This window comes from Anabrus simplex, chromosome 3, assembly GCF_040414725.1.
Source record: "Anabrus simplex isolate iqAnaSimp1 chromosome 3, ASM4041472v1, whole genome shotgun sequence".
NCBI classification, from domain to species: Eukaryota; Metazoa; Arthropoda; class Insecta; order Orthoptera; family Tettigoniidae; genus Anabrus; species Anabrus simplex.
Genome location: NC_090267.1, coordinates 466,377,407 through 466,402,160, shown reverse-complemented (window position 1 = coordinate 466,402,160; position 24,754 = coordinate 466,377,407). Strand labels below are relative to the sequence as shown.

The 24,754-nt window shown below is 40.2% G+C and overlaps 2 protein-coding genes across 2 annotated transcripts in view; both read right to left on the bottom strand.

The window, feature by feature from the left end:
* The window catches only part of LOC136866863 (serine-rich adhesin for platelets), a 375,927-nt gene extending 373,476 nt beyond the window's left edge, over positions 1 to 2,451 (bottom strand). The window contains exon 1 of the mRNA XM_068226874.1: positions 2,385 to 2,451. The gene's annotated coding sequence lies outside the window, so the exon portion shown is untranslated. The remainder of the gene's footprint in view (positions 1 to 2,384) is intronic.
* Positions 2,452 to 3,235: 784 nt separating this feature from the next.
* LOC136866528 (cytochrome c oxidase subunit 6C) lies at positions 3,236 to 18,831 on the bottom strand. Its single transcript, XM_067143576.2, has 3 exons — positions 18,718 to 18,831; positions 18,368 to 18,534; positions 3,236 to 3,606 (listed from the first exon to the last, which is right to left on the bottom strand). The coding sequence occupies exons 2-3, from the start codon at positions 18,532 to 18,534 to the stop codon at positions 3,525 to 3,527; spliced, it is 249 nt and encodes an 82-aa protein (XP_066999677.2). The 5' UTR covers positions 18,718 to 18,831; the 3' UTR covers positions 3,236 to 3,524.
* Between the last annotated feature and the right edge of the window lie 5,923 nt (positions 18,832 to 24,754).

The window sequence follows — 24,754 nt, the reverse complement described above, 5'->3', positions numbered from 1 at the left end:
GTGCTGAAGCAGTCGACCTCGACAATCTTCGAGATTCGTACTGGCAATCTTTGAAACACAAACTGTGAATCGCTTATGCATCCTGTGCGACGCCTGGCTTACACTTTACGTACTAGTACTGTTGTTATTTACACAGCAAAGCCAAACTATAGAATTCACTCTACGAATAAGATTCGTATCGAGAAATGTTATATAATGTTATATAATGTGTGTGTGACACAGTTGTTGGCTTAAAAAAACAAAGGTTTAGAAAATTCATATTGATCGATCATATTATAGATTCAATTCAGATTTCATTTCCATTCAGTTGGCAGTACTAACGGAACCGGACGAGCTCCCTCCTTACTCCTCAAACCTCTACACAAATCTATCGTTAAGAAGTGCGCAGATAGTAAATACCTAACTAATGAACCTAAAATTTATTGTAGAGTGCGTTTCAATCTGGACCGCTTTATAACCTGGTAAATTATTCAAATATATGCTATACTTTGAAAGAATACTGAGGCAGCATATCGTAGAGAGTTGTTTTCAGGCCTTCTCTCCCAACAATCCTCAACACAAGTGAGAAGCAAGTTATTAAAGGATAAGCCATGAACCACCACCATCCATAAACTAGAGATAAAGCATTTGATTATGTATCTGGGCCATGTATGCAAAAGCCACTTCATTAATACATAAGTCTTGGAAGCAAATCAGAGTTCTCTGATACGTTATAATGAATACAGCCAACATCATACATTTTAGAATAATCGATTGTAAATGTTTGTGAAATGGAAGTTAAATTTCAGGCTGATTCTAATGAAGTCTATATGAATTTAAATACAAATTACTTATGACTAACAGGCCTTGACACTCTCAAAATGTATTACTTAGATTACAGTAGTCTGGAAAAAGAAGCCTACAGGAAGAGCTTATGAACATAATACCAGAAGCCAATACTATTTGATGTGCCCACATATAAAGCCAAAGATTTATTATATATGAACCTCAAACACTGAAATCTCAATGTAATAAGGCATATCTACATGGCAAAATTATGTATTCTTCTCTCTCTTTCCCACACAGAGAAAAACCAACAATAAGAACTGCAAAATGGAAAGCTTTACTAATAACTGAACACTAGGCACAAAAAGTAAGATTTCCCAAAATATTTTATCTATTAATACACAATGGTTGACTAGTAACATAAACTGTAAAACACACACCATTATCTTAGTACCTCAAATCTGCTTAATAACCCCTATGCTATATTTTAATGACAGCTGTTGACATGTTTCCTACCATTAGTAGTAACTTGTGAGCCATTTGTTTACAAACTTCCACATGTACTGTAAAAGCTTCAATTTCGATAGCATCGAAAGGAGTAAATAAAAATAATGAGTTTAAGGAAGACTAAATAAAATGTCTAGTAACCACCACCTAGTCAACTTTAAAGTCACATCTAAGAAACTGTATAAATAAGCCCAACAGTAAACATGTCTGATCCAATAATTAACCTAGAAATATCTAAACCGTCTTTAAAGCTTCAAAATTACTTACACATGTGAAAGGAATTACAAGACATTGTACTTTATCCCAGTAATTCATTCTAAAGATAGATTTCATGATCCAAAGAAACTCTGGAGAGGTTATGATTTGATGCACTCAGCACTAGGTGACACTCATCAGGGTTATTTCAACTACCTTAATAACTGAGCTAGATGTATCTTTTACGGTCCCGAAGGGTGAAAGATACTTGGTGAACATATGTCAATATATAGATGTTTACCAATATAGCAATTACGCAAAAAAAGTACCCTGCAATTCTACAATAAGGATAAAATGCTATGCAAGGAAGGCAGAGCCAGCTCACAGCAATATATTTATCTCTCGCATAACAGGAAGTTTAGACATTTTCTAGTACAAAAACAACCACAACAATAAACTAAATATCATGCCATATATATATGTTTACATGCATTCGGTATACTGCGATTGCACAGCTCTAAATGTCGAGAACAAGCCATTCAAGGGGATTCCGACCTCCATTTTGTGACATGGGGGAGTGGAAATCCGCTTTTGCAGCATGCTTCGCAAGTTCCGTCAAAAGTATCTTAAACATTCACTTTACGACAAAACGAAATGCCAAATCGTCTATGAAGTTTGCATATCTGATTGTAAACTGCATGCATTACATTTCATCCAATGGTAACTCCTCGTATCATATGTAATTTATTCATCCTAGATTCGAAAACTGATCTCACAGGGACGGAGAATCTCACCTTACTCCACTTTCAGACTACCATATACGGCTTCATAAGGGCCACAACTTACCTTAAGTCCGATTAAATAAAAGTAGTATGTATCCATTAAGATGAATTCTTTGATCACTTGTCACATCTTACCTAAAAACGAAGAAAAAGCGGGCATAATTTGGACGAAGTCATAAACGCCATAGAACAATAACAAGAGCCGCCATTTGCAATGCACTAAACTGACATGCGCATATCAATCAGTGGAATTGTGGGTACCCTTCCCGCCACCCGACAGGTTGAAATAGGCGTTTAAAGAATTGCTATTGGTGGAATCCACGTCGCCTGTCATTTGATTGGATGAACAGAAAATAAAAAGAAAACAAAAACAAGAGCAAAAGTAAATTGTTTCCTGTGCAAGGATAAGACTGGAATATTTTCAGTAAAGAAACTGAGAATTGAACGTGTACTAAACGTGGCACGATTGTTATTTAATTACACAATCGCTTCCAGGTAAGCTTGAGGACGTGCTCTCTTTTTCGAGCAATTAGGAACTGAATTGTGCGGAACCATATCTTCTCCGTCCAGGAACAATGCTATATTTGCAGCACTTATTCCTGTAGTTCCCTTGTCTAGTTTAGTTCATGAATTTGTGACAAAACTCTTACACTGCATGCGTAATGTAGGTTTGTCATTAGCATCCCGAGGTTTGCAATCTTCTTATGGGTTGTAGTAGAAAAGTTTTTTTCTTTTTTTCAGGAAAGTAAAGAGTATAATAAAACATTTTTAAAAAAACATGAATTGGACCCCAAATCGTGTTTCCATAAAGACCTACCTTTTAGACCAAGTTGAAAATATTCTTGATATCAGAACCCTTAAGTTAAAGGATTGTGCTACAGTTCAACTTAACCAGCCCAGTACATTGAAACAGGATGATCAAGTGTGAAGGTTACAAATGTGGATTTATAACACAAAATATGCAAGGTGTTACAAATAACAATTCATAAAGTGTCAAATGTATTTATTTACATCCAGATTGATACACATTACATAACAGTTCTCAATATCACCATTAGTTGTCAAGTATTGTCTAGAGAGATTATACTCTAGCATGACTGAATGTTCAAAATAAAATCTGACAAATACATAGTACTACGATTTAAAAAAGTGAACAATTAACATAAATGTATGATTCTCGCTCAGACTTAACAATGAGGAATACATTTTTACCATGTCACGTCCTCAATTCACCTATGCCTACTTAAAACTAAAATTGCGATACAATATTCAATCTTAAGAATCTGGATCTGGCTCAGCTCCTTGGAAGAGTCCACGGTTCCTCATTCTGTGAAATTCTGCTTCAGCATCATAATTCCTGAAAAAAAGGAAAAAAAATAAATAAATTCACAGGGCAACACAAATTATCCAAAAAATTAAAACCTTTCTGTTCATGACAGCCCACTTATAAGGGCTGAGAGAAATTCACACCAGGAAGACTGCAGACTAGCAGTCAGAAAAACCACAATGCGTTTGTTCTACTGGGATTAGTAATTGGCATTTTATTTTCATAACTGGTACCAAGCAGCAACTTTAAAATTAATTCAAATAAACTTATACAAGTTTTAATGTAATGTTAACTCTGGAAAAGATTTATCCAGTCTAGTCTAGGATAAAGTTAGTTTGTTCCAGAATATGAGATGAGTTTGTAGAGAAAGAGTAGAATGAGCACGTAAGCAACGACTGCAACTAGTTACTCCACTCTCAGAATAGAGTCTGGTTTAACTTTCACTTAACTGTCCGCCTCCATAGCATAACGATTAGCACTATTAGCTCCTGTCCTCGGTAGCCCAGGTTCAATTCCTGGTACTGTCAGAAATTTAAGAGTGGTAGGAGGGCTTGTATGTAGCTAAAATTGAACATGCAGCTCACTTCCATTGGGGATGTGCCTTAAATGAGCTGCACCACCTCAGGGTGAGGGATGTTTGGTTTTTATAAAATTAAAAAAATTCATACTGGTACAAACAGGTGGGAAGAGGAGGGTACTTGGAATGAGATAAAGGCTAAATAGGAATGAACTTGACGGATGAAGCTGTACGCATAAAGCCGGCTTCGACGGTGTGGTCGTGAGGCGAATAGATGAGGTTAGATTACCTAGGAGAATGATGAACCCTGTAATGGAGGGTAAGAAGTAGAGGGAGACCAAGATGACTATGGTTAGACTCAGTTTCTAATGATTTAGGTGTAGAACTAAATGAGGTGGAGGTGACTGTTTTAAGAGGAAGTACAACTAGGCAACCATCCTCTGTATAACACTCATCAGAGAGAAAAATTGAGGAAATCTGACACATCATAAAATGAAGGTAGAGAAAAAATGGAAGGGATCCAACACTTCAAAAACTGAAGGTATCGGTCAAAAGAAGACAAGGGCCATGAAGGGCGTGAAAATGAAAGACTCCCTAGGCCTTAAGTGCTCTACCACCATCGGGACTGGAAAAGAACGAGTTGACCAAGGAAGGTCGGATAGGATAGATGAAAGTGATGAGCCTGGCACAAGTGAAAGCAATGCCAGGACTCAGCTAAGGGCCCCGTGGTCGCCAATGCACACTCCAAAGTACTGGGCCCCTTTTACTCGCCTCTTACGACAAGCACGGGATACCGTGAGCGTTATTCTACCACCCCCACCCACATGGGGAAGAACTAAATAGGGCCACAGAACTAGTTACAAATAGAGGATTGTGGCGGCATTTAGTAAATTCACAGAGGTTTGTAGGCTGAAAGGCATACCGGTCTGTAATGAAGATGTGTGTATTGTGTCAGACTAAAGCTAGGTATTTCTTAATCTTTCCAGCAGCTCTCTTAATAAATCCAAGATTCATCCCCTTGCCGGTTCTCCAATCAACACCTGATTTTCTTTTTAGTAAGTTATCGACCTTGGGAAACAGACATTCAAGCTCCTTCACTTTCTTTATCTTAACATTTTCATTCTTTAAGGGACTAGCTTCTTCCTACATAAGCTATGGACGTTTGAAAATGCTACATGTTTAACATTCCTTTAACAATCAGTCAAAAAAGTGATACTATAATGTCAAACACTATTCTGTGAAAGGACACTTCAATAAGCCAGTAAATTCAAGAGATCTCTGACATTTACACCTTTAACTGAGTTCTACACCCAATCACTAGTTATGGAGCTTAATATTAAGGTCTTAATGGTATTGGTTTTACATCCCATTATTGGATGATCTTCAGACATGCCAAAGTGCCAGTATTTTGTCTTGCATGAACTATCTCTCAGTATATGTACCAATGTGAGGCTGGGATATCCAAGCACCTTCAAATACCACCAGACTGAGGTAGGATCAAACCAATCAACTGCAGTCTTAAAAAAGCAGCACTCTACCACTAAGTCACTCAACCGAATTATGTAGCCAGCCAGTAATGAAGAAGTGATCACCTTAATGTTACTTCGCAATTAATCTCATATTATCCATTTCATCAAAGCCATCAAATTCCAACTGTCATGTCTCATTTTCACCTAAACATTTCTCGAACTTTCATATTAGCTACTAAAATGATGAACATGCAGCTCTGACTAAACTCAGGACTGCTCACACCACATGTCAGGCTTCAGTCCTTTCATTTGTCTAACCTCCTTGGGTTAACAGCTTGCTTTGTACAAACCTTTCTTGAAGGCAATTAACTGTATGTTCCCTATCTTAAATCTAACCTTTCTTCATGCTGACCTCCATGTAAGTGTATCTACAGTTCAACGGTGACTGTACTTCAATTTCGGGGCTTCAACATAAAGCTCGAGATGGGCTCCAAGATTAATATGTAAATGAAAGTTTTTCTAAGCCTAAAATGAATTCTAAGGGGATTAAGTGATTTGGACAACCCACCCACATTTCAAGTTATAAGCTTCTGGGGGAATAAATTCTCTAATGAACTCTAACCAAATCCCAAAAACTTTTAGTATTGTTCAATCAGTTAAAACCGACTGGAAGTGAATACCATAACTAAGTTCGCAACCATCATCATGAATTGTCTGAAGTCTTCACAGACCTATAGGTCCTAGTCCTAAAGAAAACTAATAGCCAATAAAGAGACTGAAATCTTTCTCTTTCCTAATGGAAAAGCCTGCCTTAGTTTCTATATTAAACTATTCAGCTTGACAAACACAAAACTCTAAAAAAACTACAGACAGCAATAAAAATTTAAAAAACCCATGACACTACAGCCCTGAAGGACCTTGGCCAACCAAGTGACCACCGCTCAGCCCGAAGGTCTGCAGATTCTGAGGTGATTCATGGTCAGGATCAGTGCAACAAATCCTCTTTGCCATTATTCTTAGTTTTCTTAATCAGGTGGTGGTGGTGGTGGTGATTATTGTTTTAAGAGGAAGTACAACTAGGCAACCATCCTCTATATAACACTAATCAAAGGGAAAAATGGAAGGGATCCGACACTTCGAAAAATGAAGATATCGGCCAAAGCAAGATACGGGCCACGAAGGGCGTGAAAATGAAAGACTCCCTAGCCCTCGCAAACCTAATAGCGTCGGGGTCGGAAAAGAACAAGAGTTGACCAAGGGTGGTCGGATAGGATAGATGAAAGTGAGGAGCCTGGCACAAGTAAGTGGAAGCAATGTGAGGACTCAGCTAAGGGCCCCGTGGTCGCTAACCCACGCTCCAAAGTTCAGAGCCCTTGGGGCTCCTTTTAGTCGCCTCTTACGACAGGCAGGGGATACCGTGGGTGTTATTCTACCGCCCCCACCCACAGGGGGATCTTAATCAGGGTCGCCATCTTGCTGTCAGATAGCTTCTCAATTGTAATCACGTAGGCTGAATAAACCTCAAACCAACCATCAGGTTCAGGTAAAAATTCATGACTTGGCCGAGAATCGAACCCAGGGCCTCAAGGTGAAAGGTAGGTACGCTAACCCTTGGCGGCAATAAAAATACCATAGTTAAATCATGGTCAGCAACAGATTCTGCAATGTCCAAACATTTTGCTACAAATTTTACCATAAAGCGAGCTTCATTGCCCATCTATTTACCTGGAATTATGCCATTGATAGCTTTCCTAGCTAATTTAATACAAGATATTCATGAACATTCTAAGTATTTAAGAATTCCTAATAGGTTCCTTTTAAAACATAACGTATACCCTATATACATTACAAAATTTCAATGTACAATGCCATAACAAAAAGGATAGTGATGAAGTGTAAATAATTAAGCCTAATAATCAAAATATCAAAAATGAAATGGCATGTGGCTTTTAGCGCCGGGAGTGTCCGAGAACAAGTTCGGCTCACCAGATGCAGGTCTTTTGATTCGACTCCCGTAGGCGACTTGCACGTTGTGAAGATATGAAGACTACATACGCCCAGCCCCCGTGCAAGCAGAATTAACCAATTATAGTTAAAATTCTAGACCCTACCGGGAATCGAACCCGGGACCCCTGTGACGAAAGGCCAGCACGCTAACCATTTAGTCATGGAGCCGGACATCAAAATGTCATGATTAATGCTGAGTAACACAGCTCATTAACAGCATCAAGTGAATATGTACTGTGGATGCAAGATGTTTAGTTGCTTAGATGTTTGTATGTAAGTGCATTTGAAACCTAACAGAAAAAAATTACCTGTCCAGAATAGACTTCCTAGCACACCTCCAGAGTGCCAGAAATAGATGAAAAAATTGCTTGGAGAGGTGGTGGTGATTGTTTTAAGACGAAGTACAACTAGGCAACCATCCTGTACACAACACTAATCAGAGAGAAAAAATGGAAGGGATCCAACATTTCAAAAATGAAGGTATCGGCCAAAGGAAGACAAGGGCCACGAAGGGCGTGAAAGTGAAAGACTCCCTAGGCCTCCATACGTAATACCGTCAGGGTCAGAAAAGAACAAGAGTTGACCAAGGGAGGTCGGAGAGGATAGATGAAAGTGAGGAGCCTGTCACAAGTTATTGGAAGCAATGCCAGGACTCAGCTAAGGGACCCATGGTTGCCAACCCACACTCCAAAGTTCAGAGCCCCTGGGGCCCCTTTTAGTCCCATCTTACGACAGGCAGAGGATACCGTGGGTGTTATTCTACCGCCCCCACCCACAGGGAATTCCTTGGAGAGGTTCACTCACTATTTCACCTTCCACGAGGAAACATCAAGTCAACAGACAAGTGCCTGCGTTAATTTTGAAATTATTTTATTAAATTTTGGCACAACTTCAGTACCAGTACAAGACTGGCACCATGAGAGAGTGCTGTGAAGGGAACAAAGGATGATGCTCTTAGCGGCTTTCTGAGATCAGCAGACGATGCTACCAACTGCTGAAGTAAACAAAGTTGTGAGGTGAATATAATTTTTCACCATTGGTTTCTTTATAGTAAAGGATCTTAAATTAAATTTAGGTGTATTAATTTATCATGTTGGTTTAGGAGTTTTTATTGTCCCATACTTGGTACTGACCTCTAGGTATCTGTATTAAATTATGGAAATCATGCCCTGTTGAATAATTTCAACGGAAGCATTCCTTCACCCAGCTAATTTGGAAGCCACCTCAGTTTTGTGATATTTAACTATTTAGACGGGCAGGTGGGTCCCTATCAACAACACTGAACACTTCTGCCCCCTTCGAGTAATATGAAGCAAGATTTATAAGATTCCACTTCTTAATTTATGTACGAAGTTAAGTCAAATACACAGTTCAAAAAAATTACAGGAACATGTTTTTGAATGTATGCCATGCTCCACAAAACAATACCTCACACCCACGTATATTACCAACTAAACCTTTATTCTTTACCGCTAAAGTGACAACGGTCCTCCAGGGTGGATTTTTATCGCAGTTGGAGAGCTTCGGTATGGTGCATGTCCGCCACGAGCGTTTATTACAGCTTGGCACCTACGCGGCATGCTCCGTATAAGTCGGCGCAGGTCACATTGCAGTATCAGGTCCCATTCTTCAATGAGAGCCTGTTCAAGGTCTTAGAGAGAGTGGTGGAACAGGACGCCCACGAATATTTGTTTCAAGCCTATCCCACACATGCTCGATGAGATTAAGGTCGGGACTCACTGCTGGCCATTCCATCTCTTGAATATCCAGTTCTCGCAAGACAGCTCTGGTGATGCATGCTACATGAGCCCTGGCATTGTCGTGCACGAGTACGAATTCAGGGCCAACACCGTATGCAGCAACCAACACATGCTGTAGCAGTATCTGTTCGATGTACCCCGCAGTAGTAGGATTACCATAGACGAGGACAAGATCCATACGGCCATCAATACTGATGCCATCCCACATCATCACAGAACCTTGTCCGAATTGGTCGCCTTCCTGGACAACATTTGGCATGTACTGCTCACCACGGCACCTCCATACAAGTTGACGTCCATCACGCTGCATCAGGGGAAATCTGGACTCGTCTGTGAACATCACACTGCGTCAGGCGAAATCTGGACTCATCTGTGAACACAGGTCTCCATTGGCAAAGTTTGCCAGTTGATGTGGGTATGGGCAAACAGAAGGCGAGTTGCAAGACGTTGCTGCGTTAAACAGGGTACTCAAACAGGACGCCTGGATAACAAAATCAGCTTCATGGTCTGTATTGAACTTTAACAGATTCACAACTAAGTATTTTTTATTTTCCATCTTGTCAATACATTAATTGCTTAAGGCAACTTATTGGTCAAAAGTGGTACGTCTGGATCGTAAGGACACTTCTCTCAACCTGTTCCTTATTGTCTGGGCAGACATCGTGACTCCAGTGACCCTTCTGAGGCCTTGTTGCAGTTCTCTGGCAGTTGCTGAACAATGCCGCAACACACAGATGGTCAGATATCGGTCATCCTGTGGGGTTGTCAGGCGTCCACGACCTCTTCCAAAACTCCTCGTGAACTGGCCTGTCTCAATGTAGCAATTCCACAAGCATTGAACAACTGACGGAGAGACATTGAGATCCACAGCAACATGACGAAAAGTCCATCCATTCTGAATAAAAGCGATGGCCCTTGCGACTTGAACTTTGTTAAGATGTCTAATGGGATGTGGTCGTTTACGTACAACATGCTCAAATGACCGCAGTAATCCGCGTATCTCACAATACAGGGATGCACCGCTATTCACTTTGTTTTGAGTGGTCACCTGACAGTTTAATGCATGGCTACGCCTATAGATGGAGAATAACTTTGATTTGACATACCCTGAGTAGCTAAAGTTTCACGGTATGCTGTATGACCATTAGAACCTCTTCTACCACATTAACGTTCACATACCAGACGTTACAAAACATGTTGCCCTAATTTTTTTGAACTGTGTATAAACAAGCATTTTGTTGTAATTATTTGATCAAAATTACAAACACTTTACAGTGTTCTTACTTTTCAACTACGTCCCCATCCTATCTACATACTTGTCACCGGATAAGCAATTTCTCCATCCCATTTTCAAAGAAGCTAAGCCAGGCATGTCAAACTAATTGCACACTGTTTCAACTCCTCGATTGTGAAGCTGTCCACCAAGAATGCCCTTCAGCGGCCCGAACACGTGGAAGTTGCACAGTGACAAGTCTGGACTATAGAGTGCTGTGGCAGGACAGTCCGGTGCATTTGTGCATGTTTGCTGGGTTAGTCTTGTGAAGCGGGATCCGACGTCATGAAGGAGCAGTACAGACCTAAGTGGAATGTCGCGCCTTTTTTACCTGTAGGCAAAGCAAACCTAGCAAAGAAGACTGCAGTAATAGGCCGCAGTAATGGTTCGACGTTCTTTGAGGATATTAACCGGCAGCTCCATACTGGCCCTGTTTGACGTGGGAGTGTAATGGCGGACCCAGGTCTCATCACAATTCATCTCAAAAAGGCATCACCACCTTCCGCCTCATGCCTTGTCAGAAGCTCGCCAGAAACTGAAAGCCGTGCAAACTTCTGCTCTTCATTCAGCAGCGCCGGGACCTGAGCTGACACCTTTCGGAATCCCAGGTTCTTCTGGACGATTGTCAGAACACTCCCACAGCTGATCTGAAGCACAGTTGTTTGTGTATAAACTTCAATAAGCTCTCGAACAGCCACAATATTTGCGCTGTGATGCTGGTGCAGTGTGGGTGTGACATTTGCGAATCTCTTCCGTCCAGCCTTGAATTGATACCAGTACTTTACCCATTCACATGAGAGGATTCTGTCCCTGAACTGTACATGTAACTGGCGACAAATTTCAGCAGTTTTATCATTTTCTCGGACAAGAAATTTGATGATGCATTGCGCAACACATGAGTGTACCTCTCATAATGAGCACGACTGAATACAGCATGGATGAGACATCCCGAGCTATGACGCCTCTCTCAGAGACCCTTCCTTGCATGCTCTAACGGCCTCGAATCACATGCACATCAAATAGGTGCCAAAATCAAAAAGGCTTGTTTATATTTGACCTACGAATTTGAAAAGAAAATTTGGTACCAAATGTCTGGAGTAAAGGAGTTATATACCTATACCTTTAAGAAAAGGGACAAGAAGATGTGATAATTATTGAGGGGTCACTTATCTCAGGTAGCAAAAATATTTGAAAGGGTAACAGAAAAGAAAGTTGGAAGGACAATGACAAGAAGAGCAATATGGCTTTCAAAATGGAAGAAATACATCACACCCAATCTTTAGTAAGAGGCTGTTAACGGAAAAACATTGAGAATGTGGAAGAGATATGGGTGATGACATTCCTTGATTTAGAAACAGCTTTCAATGTTGTACCCAGAGCAAAAGTCTGGAAAGAAACAAGACAAAGGATCTGGGAAGCAAATGATAGAATATACTTTTTTTGTCAGTTGCTTTACGTCGCACCGACACAGATAGGTCTTATGGCAACGATGGTATAGAAAAGGGCTAGGAGTGGGAAGGAAGCGGCCATGGCCTTAAGGTACAGCCTCAGCATTTGCCTTGTGTGAAAATGGGAAACCACGGAAAACCGTCTTCAGGGCTGCCGACAGTGGGGTTCGAACCCACTATCTCCTGGATGCAAGCTCACAGCTGCAGCCCCTAACCACACGACCAACTCGCCCGGTGATAGAATATTTGCAAGCAATAAAAACTGTAGTGTCCAGACACATGGGGAGGACAGAGTGGTTTTGAAATTAAAATGGACTGCAACAAGCAAGTGTGCTGTAACCATTGTTATTGATAAGGTTATAGACAAAATTGAGAAAGTGACAAAGGAAAAATATGGGGGGAGGGGGGGCGCGTAGAGAATGCAGTTTGCAGATTATACTGTGGTATAAGGAGCAGGCAGGAAGAACCTTTTTTTCTCACAATCGGCTTTACATTGCACCGATAGATGCGTCTTGGCCAACTCAGTAGGGGGGAAGTACACGGGCAACTTGACATTACAAGGGCACTAGGAAAGTTTTGCAATGTGAATGAACACTTTAGACTTTTTCAAAATTTCCACCACACTCACTTCTCTATACGTCAAAACCAGTTACTGAACCAACTCTGCCACTTTTCTTTGGTTACATTTTCACATCTTGATCCCATGCTGCCAGAAGCTCCCCGTCGATGCAACATGCCACCCTTTCAGCTTCATCTTCACTTCTGGGGCAAGATCACGATTGTATGAAGGGTGATCAAGCACAGTCAACCCTGATCTGGCAAGAAATACCATTGTTACATTAGCACGAAGTGCTGGAGCATTGTCGTGATGCAAGAGCCAACTGTTGAGCCGTGACCTTGGACGGAGCTGATTGAGAGCCTGGATGACCTGAGGCAGACAAGTCTCACTGTACCACTTCGCAGTAACTGTCCTTTGTCTTTCTAGCACAACTCGAGTCAGGATGCCCCGTTTAGTGAAGAATACTGCAATCGTCCTTTTCTTCACTGACCTTCGCACAGTCACTAGAGTACCCTCATCTTTAAACAGCCACACCTTGTTCTGGGATTTTGTTGGGACATCGTACTAATAAAGCCAAGTTTCGTCACCTGTAACGATGCTATTGACGTTGCGCGAAGTCCCAATTTCAAACTGTTTTAGCATCTCTCGGCACCATTTCACTCGATGTGCCCTTTGTTCCTCTGAAAGTGAATGGGGCACCTAAAGGGAACAAACCTTTCTAACATGGAGATGGTTCGTGTAGAATTGAATGAATAGCTGGTGCAGGGATGTGGAGGTTCTCTTCTACCTGCCGATATTTCAAGTGCCTCTCTTGCTGCAACATTTTCTTCACAGCTTCAATGTTTTCCTCAGTCACTGATTCAGACAGTTGCCCAGAACCAGAACGAGGATCGTCTTCAACCCCAAAGTTTCCCCTCTGGAACTCTTTGTACCAGAGGAAAATTGTTCTCCGATGTGGAGAGTCTTTCCCCAACGCAGGAGTCATTTCCTCCAGGCACTGGTCAACAGTTAATCCACGAGCAAAATTGTAGCGGATAAATGTGCGATATTCACCTTTAGACCACACTGACGTCTTAACTTGCTTTCAATCCCACTGCTTGGTAACAACTCGTGTGAAGGTAGCGCCTTGCTGTCTTCTAGACCGGTTTTCATCCCTCACCATAACAGGGGTGTCCAGCCAACTGTTTTTGCATACTGAAAAACTTTCCTAGTGCCCTTTGTACAATCAACATGGAAAAGAGTGAGGCAACGGTGTTGAATAGAAAGGTAAGGGAATAGGAATTATAAAAAATAAGGGCAAAACCTCCTTTGAAGTACTTGGGAAACAAACTGATACATCCGAATCCGCTATCTTCCGAATAAAAGCTCAGAGCTGCGCGCCCCAAACCGCACAACCATTTCACTCAACGGGGGGTGGGGGGCAGGGAGGGAAGTATATGGGCAACTTGACATGTTGAGCAAGATTGAAAATAATGGAATGAAAATCAGCATGGAAAAGAGTTAAGGCAATTGTGTTTAACAGAAAGGTAAGGGAATGGGAATTATAAAAATAAGGAACAAAGACCTTGTTTAAAGTACTTGGGAAGCAAACTCATGCAAGCTGGACTTGGAGCTCGGCAAAAAGATTCAACAGGGAAATGCATTCTACGACAAAGTAGGAAGAAAGTATCAATGAAGTGTAAAGAGGTGATGTAGAAGATAGGTACTACTGCCCAATACTGCAAAACTTTCCAAGTGCCGTTTGTACAATCAACATGGAGAAGAGTGAGGCAATGAACTCTCTTCTGATTATTACAACAGCCAGTACGTGTCCCCTCCATAATTTAGCCTTCCTTTTAGAACACCAACATAATTTGTTAGCAGCAGTCATTGCGTCCTGTGTTGCATAACCAGTAAGCAAACTGGAACCAATAATTTGGTCATCAATATCAGATAAATTGTCAATTTTAGGAATTTCATCCCGAAACACACAAATGTTCAAACTTGCTTCACCTTTGTCACGTAAGTTGTAAACACACATGTTCCTAGTAATACGCCAGATTCTTCTGGCTTATACAACAAGAATGCATGATAGCCATCTATACATAGGATAAGTACACGTCTATAACGTGGCATTGCTCCGCTCAGAATGAGCGAGCAGCAGCTTGCACACGCTTATATACCCCGCTAGCAACACGTGTTTACAACTTACATGACAAAGGTGAAGCATGCTTGAACATTTATGTGTGTTTCGGGATGAAATTCTTAAAATTGATAATTTATCCAATATTGATGACCAAATTATTGGTCCTAATTAGCTTACTGCTTATGCAACACAGGACGTAATTACTGCTGCTAACAAATTATATCCATATGTACTGGAGACCTCTGCAGAGACAAAAGGAATATAATCCAGACCAGTATTTTTAAAAAAGTATGATAGCGAAGACAACAAAGGCCTAAGTAAGAAAGAGTATTTCAGAAAGGAAATTGGAGTGAAAAAGCTTTATGACAGAATGAAGAGAATGCCAAAGCAGATGACCAAGTCTCATAGCAGGGAGGGCAAGATAGACCCAGTAAGGTGGTTGAAAACTATCAAGAAGAGTGGAAGAATAGAAGAAACCTGGCTTGGAATATAGAGTTACGTAAATAAAAGATATGTAGGAAACGTCACTGTAATATTTGTCCCAAATGGAAGATAATTGCTTTTCCTCAAATAGTGTAAAATCTGCAGTAAATTATGAAATAGTATGAAATATTTTACTTGTAGAGAATAATATGGATAGGCCTACATACTTTACTACCTTACAACTATTTTTTCTGCTATGTCGCAACGCTTCCGTATGTGTTTAGTTTGTCTCACACTTTTGTGTGTGATGTCCTTGCTCGCTGAAGTTGTTTGAATTAATTAGGTGGCGTTTTCTTCGTGTTGCTCATTCGTTTTGTGCCCTTAACTCAATCATTAAATGATGTATTCATTGGTCCAGGGATCATGCTATTTTCCTTTCAACAAGGAACTGCCTGCGCTAGTCATCTGGACAAAAATAATGAGAATTCGCAGACATAGCACTCCCATTCGTCAGTGCTAGCCCTGGACCTCAAGAAAGAAACAAAAGACGGCCGAGCAGCGGAATACAACATAACGCAGTCCTGTCTAAATATTTCTCTAATAACAACGGTATTTCTTAATTTACTGCAGGTTTTTCACTTTATTTGTGTAAAAGCAATTATGTTCCATTTGGGACAAGTATTACAGTGACATTTCGCAGATACCTTTCGTTTACATAACCGAACATATTTCAAGAGAAACAATTGTGGTTGGAAATAGAAAGACTGGAAGATTCCTTAAACATCACAATCTGGAGAGAAACAGATGATCTCATGAGCAGTTACGAAAGATACCATCATGTTATTGAATTATGGAACTACCTCACTAAACGGGACAGAAATGTTCCAATCTTCAATGGAAATTAGAAAATTTCACATAATATGCTGGTACACAGAACACTAAGCTGGAAGAAATGTGTAGGCACTTGAAGTTTACAAGATAATGAAAGATTTTGTTTCCGTAGGAAACTCATCAGCATTGATGCAGTTCTGTAAATGTCACCAGTTTTGTAAGAAAGGTGATACAGTACTATGAATCTACTCGAAAATAAGTTTGTTTTTTCACTGCAAATAGACAGCATGAATGCAAGGATTAACATGAATGGCCTGAGCCTAGTTGATACTGAATAGACAAAATCAGCTAAAGCACCAGTAATTTCAAACAAAGGAATATAGATATGTTAGGAGTGAACAAGAAGGAAACAATGCTAATGGCTGAAGGTAAGAAAATCAAAGTAGTTAACACTATAGAGGTAATAGACTACATTTTACTTTTGATGCTCAACTCCTAAGAAATGTTTTGGTTCATAGATTTCTTTCAAATTTGTCCAGCCCTGGAAGTGGTGCAAGATGATCCACGATGAGACTTGAGATGAATAGAAAAAGGAGCAGGGAAAGACCAGCAAGACAGTTTAAGATCAGCTCTTTTGTTTGTAATAATCACCACCGCTGGTTTACGACAGGCTCCAATCAACCTATCACTATTGGTCTGCTTAAAACAAGGGTTTTAGCTTCACTTAACTGTGTCCATTTGTGTTAATTTACGATCAGTCTGCTTAAAGCATAAAGAATTAGCCTTATGTTCCAGAGGCACATGATAGAGCAACTCTGTATCCCAACTATTACAGAGGAGTTTTACCTTGCATCATAAGCAGATGTTGAATAAATCTGAATTTCCCCATTACAGTTAACACAATCTTGACTGTGCAACATTTTTTCCACCCTCATAATTTATTCTGGTTATACTCTACTAAGAAACCAGGTGGAACGTATCATGGTGAATCTGAACTCCCTTGCTCACTTCCCGGTTTATTCTAACCTGTTAACATGAGATTTGCAAGACCTAAGGAGTTCAGTTCCCATCTATTATAATACTTAATGTTATTGGTTTTGTGCTCAATAATCCAACTAGATATTGCTATTTGCTTTACGTCGCACCGAGACAGATAGGTCTTATGGAGACGATGGGGCAGGAAAGGCCTGGGAATGGGAAGGGAGCGGCCATGACCTTAAGGTACATCCGCAGCATTTGCCTGGTGTGAAAACGGGGAACCACAGAACGCCATCTTCAGGGCTGCCGACAGTGGGGTTCGAACCCACTATCTCCCGTATGCGAGCTCACAGCTGCACGCTTCTTACCGCACGGCCGACTTGCCCGGCAATCCAGCTAGATGAACTAGAAATAAAGTTGAATAACAGTTCGGGCAGAAGTGCACTATACATACTCCGCAGGAAAGACTGCTGCAGATGCCTACAACTAAAATCTCTTGTTGTAGGTGGCTTAGTTAGCTAGCTTACGTATGTCTGTCAGTCATGTTACTAACTGCCGTCGAGATGCCTCATACTGATAAACCATTGGTGTAGACAGACCTGGTTTGTAGTGACATTACATTGGTTTAAATCACCCAAGGTTCATAATAAAGAGCCACCCCAGATATTTTAATACAAAAATAGGCAATTTCTTTGAAAACTGGCAATCACTTCTACCTGTATTGAATTCTGGAAGTAGCACCATTCTGTTGTATATTTCAGCCAAGGGTCCATACAAAATCAAAACACACGGGGCACGTAAAATGAAACGGATGATATAGGATGATTGAAACAATGTAGCGCCAGGCAACTTTCTCCAGAAATAAAGTTTCCAGCATCAAACATAAAATGTATTACCCCAAAAGCAGCAATGCAGCCCTGAAAGAGTATTTTAGGTCGCATAAGCTGTATTTACAGAAAATCCATTAAAATATAAGTGTCCAAGCATGAAAATCAAAGGATCAATAAAATCAACCCTCGGACATACGGATAAGATGTTGTCACGGATCCAAAATATATTACTTAAATGCAAGAGAGAGGTGCCACGACTAATACTATGCACAGATTCATGATCCAGCGATTGCTACCGCATTACACTTGGTGAAAAACTTTCAAGGGATGACGAGACTTACTGACATACGTTCGTGCAAGTCTTGTCCTTGCCAATAAAAATATTGCAGTAGGCAGAGGGAACTGCCAAATGCAGGAAACTGCGAATCTAGCAGCCCCTTGATCACAAATAGTGAAGTGAAACAGTATCGAACAAAACTTAACCAAAAATGCCACTTGCTTATGGAATATACAAGGTTGACGGAAGGCTAAATGATAACTCGAAAATTCCGGAGTGCGAAAACCTCCTTGCCTGTAGAATTCTGCATATCTCTTCTTACGGGCATCACCAACAAGCACCTTGAAGAGAATTCCGGATACCGCAGCCAGACCAATTGCAATAGGCAGATTCATTTTAATCTGCGAATTTAACAAACCTCGCAACTGAGGCTTGGGAATTTTCTGAACGGTATCCGCCATCTGAAAGAAAATATGAAAATAAACGCCCATAAAACGCATCAAATAAGGCTTAAAAATATGTTGTCGTATGCAACATAAAACCAAAGTTAACAGTAGTAGTACTTCTTGTCTTCAGGAATAAGTATAATGGTCTTAAGACTGAAACCAACGTAAAATGAAAGACAGTGGTATCTTAAAACCTACCTAGCTGAGTAATAGGTACAAAATAAAGTTCTAACAGAGATCGACTTCTACAGCCACGAACGAAGCAGTAGCCAAAGAGCAGTTCCGTTCCAAGTTACGGTCATAGAAGACGTATGTCAGAGAATAATAATATATCATTGCCGCCAACCTTCGTAGACCCAGCGCTTAGAGGGATGCGTGGGTGTTTCTAATATTGTGTTAAAGGGCAAGAATAGTGAAGTGGGCAGCATAATTATTTAAAAGTGACTGTTTATAAAACGACGATGCAATACAGCGTAGCATGAGGAATTTCAGAAAAGGATCTGGCACATCTTTTCATAGGTAAGTTATTGTTGACGTAATTTCATTTGTAGCTTCTTAGACGGCCTTAAACCATGAAGATATACGTGGTTTGTAAGTTCATAGAGTCGTTCTGATATTCATCGAGGGCCCACGAGAATTGAAGTCTGACATTTGAACGGCGAAAGCAGTAAATACGAAGTACGCTGCTTTGTCATGCAGTACGTTTAGATGCAGGATTCAGATCGATCTGAATCAGAGCCGTCTATATTTTACAAGCCGGAGTCATGTAAGTTTGGCAACGTCTAGCGGAGGCGGAGGCAAAAGCGCGGGAGCTATCTGTGTATGTTGATGTGTAGTGAACTTCGTGTTGTGTTTATTTGTATTTTTCATGGATATGTTCGAGTATATGTAACAAGGTAGGTGACTGAGTGACATACGTAGAACCTATTATCGAAATACGTGAAGGCATGCCCGAATTTGGGTTATTAATAACACGTTTCGTGTATTTGCAGATGCCCAGAAAATGTTGTATTCCTATGTGTCGTAGCAACTATGACATCAAAAAGGATGGTTATGTTACCTCATTTAGGTTTCCTTCTGATGAGGAATTAAAACAAAAATGGATACGTCAAGTTAAGCGGGATAATTGGGAACCTGGGAAGGATTCGGTCGTGTGTATAAAACATTTCACAGATGATAGTTTTTCAAAAGGGGAAAAGTTTTGTGATAGTAAAGGCAATATAACTGTACAACCACCTAAACCTAATGAACTTCTTCCTAATGCATGTCCAACTATTTTCCCAAATTTGCCCAAATATGTGTCATCAAAGAGTGTAAAAAGAAAAGATCCTGAAGATAGGAGACTGGAAATTAAGAGTAGGGAAAACAAGAGGAAAACAGATTTGGGGGAATCAAAGCTTCAAGATGACTTAATAGCTGACTTTAATCATTTAAGATCCCTTCTTCATACCGAAATTGACATGTCAGTATGGCAGATCAGTATCTGTAATGAATTTCTTTGCATATACAGATTAAATCTGGATGATTTGCCAAATGTAAGTAATTTACTAAAAATTCACCAGGATATGCATGTGACTGTATATGGTAATAGTTATCAGGTGTCAGTCAAAGAAATTAAATGTTTAGCTGATGGTAAAATCTCCAAGTGGTCTCAGCTAAATGAATATTTATTAAATTATACAGGAGCCACTGCTAGTAGTGTTAGTGTTGAATGTGTACAAAGTAATGTACTTAAAATGCTTGACAAGCTCATAGAGTTTTGTTTTGTGAGGTTAGCAGTGAAAGCACAGACTTCTCATCTAACCTTGTTTTCTTAAGGGAACAATTCGACAACAATAGGGTAAATAAGAATATGTTTAGCAGTATGTGTTCATTGTTAGGAAGTGAAAGTCCATATTGTGTACCAAATCCCCAACACAAGAATTTACAGATATTTCTCATGTTTGATCCTGTACATATATTTAAGAACATCAGGAATAACTGGCTGAATCAGAAAGACAGACAAAACTTTTATTTTCCCTGGTTTTGAAGTAGATCAGATTATCCGTAAGGCGTGCTTTAATGATTTAAGGAACCTTTATGTGTACCACAGTCATGCATCCAACCTGATTGCTACAGCTTTTAAACTTAATTATAAAACGGTGTATCCCAACAATCTTGATAGGCAGAAAGTGTTACTTGTTGATAATCTGTTCCATGACACCACCATAGCTGCTTTAAAAACCAGTCAACTAGATTCTAATGCCACTGCAATTTTTTTAGAAATTGTTACTAAGTGGTGGCGTATTGTAAACGTCAAAAGTGTAACTAAAGGAATTTGCAAGAGGGACCACAATCAAATGCCTTTTACTGAACTAGATGATGACCACATTCAATTTCTTCAACATTTCTGTGAGTGGGTAAGCAGTTGGGATGATTTAAATTTGGTTCATGGTCACTTAACAATTGACACTTCAAGAGCTTTGGTACATACCACAACTGTCCTGTTAAAAATTATCCAATTTTCATTTGAAGCTGTGAAACCAAATTATTTACTGTTAGGGAAGTTTCAGAGTGACAATCTGGTAAGAAGGTTTGGTCAGTACAGACAGCTTAGTGAATGTAACTACAATGTTACTGCACTTCAAGTTATAGAAAGTGAGGAGAAAATTAGGATTAAGAGTGTTCTGGGATTGCACTCATCTAGGTATGGAAAAGTGCAGTTTGACTGTAGCCAGTTAGAAATGTCTCATTCCACCAAGACAGATGATATTAGGCTAAATATGGCAGTGATTAAAAAGTTTGACTCACTTTTATCATATGACATTTCTGATGGGCATTTTGAGATGTCAGGTGTAACATACATTTCTGGGTATGCAGTAAGGGCAATATCCAAAAGGATAAGCTGTGACACATGTTTAGGTCTCCTGCAGTGCAATGAAACAGATGGCCCCTATTTTGAAGAACTTCAGAGAGGTGGGTTAGTGGTGCCATCAGATTGAGTTGTGTGTGTCTTTGTAACAGTGACAGGAATGTTTACCTTGTTGGTGTCTGAAGACTACAAGGAAGACTACCTGGATTGTGGAAATCACAAAGAAGTTATCTTCCCTCTATCCAGAGCTGCTTTAGGGAGAGATGAAAATCAACAGTCCTGGTTTGAACAGGGTAACTGTGGGCATGACAATAATAGATTAATAGACTGTTTATTGTCCACATTTTGCAACGTCATGTTGAATAATAATAGAAAGCAGATTAAGAACAAGAGTTATGCCAGCAGTGGTGATAAAATCAGTAAACGAAGGAAGCTGTCAACACTCCATAAATATTCAGCTTGTGAGTACTGTTCTTTAAAGGGTTTTGTTTTTATGCATGTAAAATGTGTATTTCTAACTTTACTGAGTGCATTTCTTGATGCGTGTGTTTCTTAGTGTCATTTTTCACAGTGTATATATTTTTGATAACCATCATGTTGGTCTAAGTGCGCTGAATATCATTGAAGTCAATTCAAAGTCGGACACGCCCCCTTTTCTCTCGGCCTCCGCTTGACAGGTAGATACAGCGTTGCCAAGCGTACCTTCCGGCTTTAACTGTAGATGGCTCTGATCTGAATACAGTTCCCGTACTGAACACGCCATGTAAACGGGGACTCAGTTCGAACTGAGTCTCAAGGTCGATACGATAAAATCTGGGACCGTATCGTACACTGTTCGAATTGAGTTAAATCAAGACCGACTCCAGTCCTCGGACCAGGAACGAATAGAAATGAGTAGTGTGACGACTCCCTCTGAATCACATGTTAACAGACACGGGGTACATGTTCTCCGCCACCTGCAGCGCTGCTGTCGATAAAAGGGCCAAGTACGCGCGCTTTTCGTCGGCTTACTGTGGAAGTGTGCAAACAGTTTGTGGTCTTTTTCAGTAGTTTTATACATCCTCCAGTTGTATAAGTGCAAAATAGCTGGCATTAACTTTTCATGAACTGAAAAGTGAAAAAGATTATGCATTTGAGAAGTAGGACGTACACTTTGACATATGCTTCAATTTACTACCGCATGTGAATATGCCAACTTGCAATGTCCCGGATTGTAATTCGGGTTACAATAAACATTCGAATTATAAGCGTCATTTTGTTTCACCCCCAAAAGATCCCACACTGTTCTCAAAGTGGTCGAAGGCTACCCCACGTCAACATCTGCTTTTAAAGTGATAGTACCCTTAACATAATTTTTCAGTCAGATTAGAGCCATGGCAAAAACTGTTGTCAAAGAGAATGCCAAAATCACAAATACAGCTCAGGAAAAAAATTGCAACACGCTTACCTTTGATCAGCCACAATTATCTTTTTTCATATTTTGCTAGTTGCTTTACGTCACACCGACACAGGTAGGTCTTATAGCAACGATAGGATAGGAAAGGCCTAGGAGTTGGAAGGAAGCGGCCGTGGCCTTAATTAAGGTACAGCCCCAGAATTTGCCTGGTGGGAAAATGGGAAACAATGGAAAACCATCTTCAGGGCTGCCGACAGTGGGATTCGAACCCACTATCTCCCGGATGCAAGCTCACAGCCGCGTGCCCCTAACCGCACGGCCAACTAGCTCGGTCCACCATTATCAAGTTGGGAAGATGAACAAATAGCTCCTTTCACCAGTTCAAAAATTTATGTCATTCATCAGTTCTGTGGGTATATTGTTAAACATGCAAGCGAAGTGATACGCTGTACAGCATGTATTGGTTCTATGCAAAACAATACAGAGGAGGACCTAACAAGTCTAGAAGAATATTTTAACGCATCCACCTATCTTATTTATCCATCGAGTTTTAATGTGTTTATATTACGCAGCATGTACACTAACAGTCGAACATGTGTTTTTTAAAGGTTATAGCTGATAACTGCAAACTGAACTTGATTTTGTAGTGAATTAATGAAATAGCTCTATACACACATACCCATTTGACATATCCCATTGTCGGCAGCCCTGAAGATGGTTTTCCATGGTTTCCCATTTTCCCACCAGGAAAATTCTGGGGCTGTACCTTAATTAAGGCCACGGCCGCTTCCTTACAACTCCTAGGCCTTTCCTATCCTATCGTTGCTGTAAGTCCTACCTGTGTCGGTGTGACGTAAAGCAACTAGCAAAATATGAAAAAAGATAGACATAAAGCTGAAAATTACAGGCCAGTAAGTTTGACATGCATTGTATGTAAGCTTTGGGAAGGCATTCTTTCTGATTATATTAGACATGTTTGTGAAATTAATAACTGGTTCGATAGAAGGCAATTCGGTTTTAGGAAAGGTTATTCCACTGAAGCTCAACTTGTAGGATCCCAGCAAGATATAGCAGATATCTTGGATTCTGGAGATCAAATGGACTGTATCGCGATTGACATTCTAAAGCATTTGATAGGGTGGATCATGGGAGACTACTGGCACAAATGAGTGCAATTGGACTAGACAAAAGAGTGACTGAATGGGTTGCTATATTTCTAGAAAATAGATCTCAGAGAGTTAGAGTAGGTGAAGCTTTGTCTGACCCTGTAATAGTTGAGAGGGGAGTTCCTCAGGGCAGTGTTATCGGACCTTTATGTTTTCTTATATATATAAATGATATGAGTAAAGGAGTGGAATCGGAGGTAAGGCTCTTTGCGGATGATGTTATTATCTATAGAGTGATAAATAAGTTACAAGATTGTGAGCAACTGCAACGTGACCTCAATAATGTTGTGAGATGTTCAGCACGCAAGGGTATGTTGATAAACGGGGTTAAAAGTCAGGTTGTGAGTTTCACAAATAGGAAAAGTCCTCTTGAGTTTTAATTACTGCGTTGATGGGGTGAAAGTTCCTTTTGGAGATCATTGTATCTAGGTGTTAATATAAGGAAAGATCTTCATTGGTGTAATCACATAAATGGGATTGTAAATAAAGGGTACCGATCTCTACACATGGTTATGAGGGTGTTAAGGGGTTGTAGTAAGGATGTAAAGGAGAGTGCACATAAGTCTCTGGTAAGACCCCAACTAGAGTATGGTTCCAGTGTATGGGATCCTCACCAGGATTACCTGATTCAAGAACTGGAAAAAATCCAAAGAAAAGCAGCTCGATTTGTTCTGGGTGATTTCCGACAAAAGAGTAGCGTTACAAAAATGTTGCAATGTTTGGGTTGGGAAGAATTGAGAGAAAGAAGAAGAGCTGCTCGACTAAGTGGTATGTTCCGAGCTGTCAGCGGAGAGATGGCGTGGAATGACATTAGTAGACGAA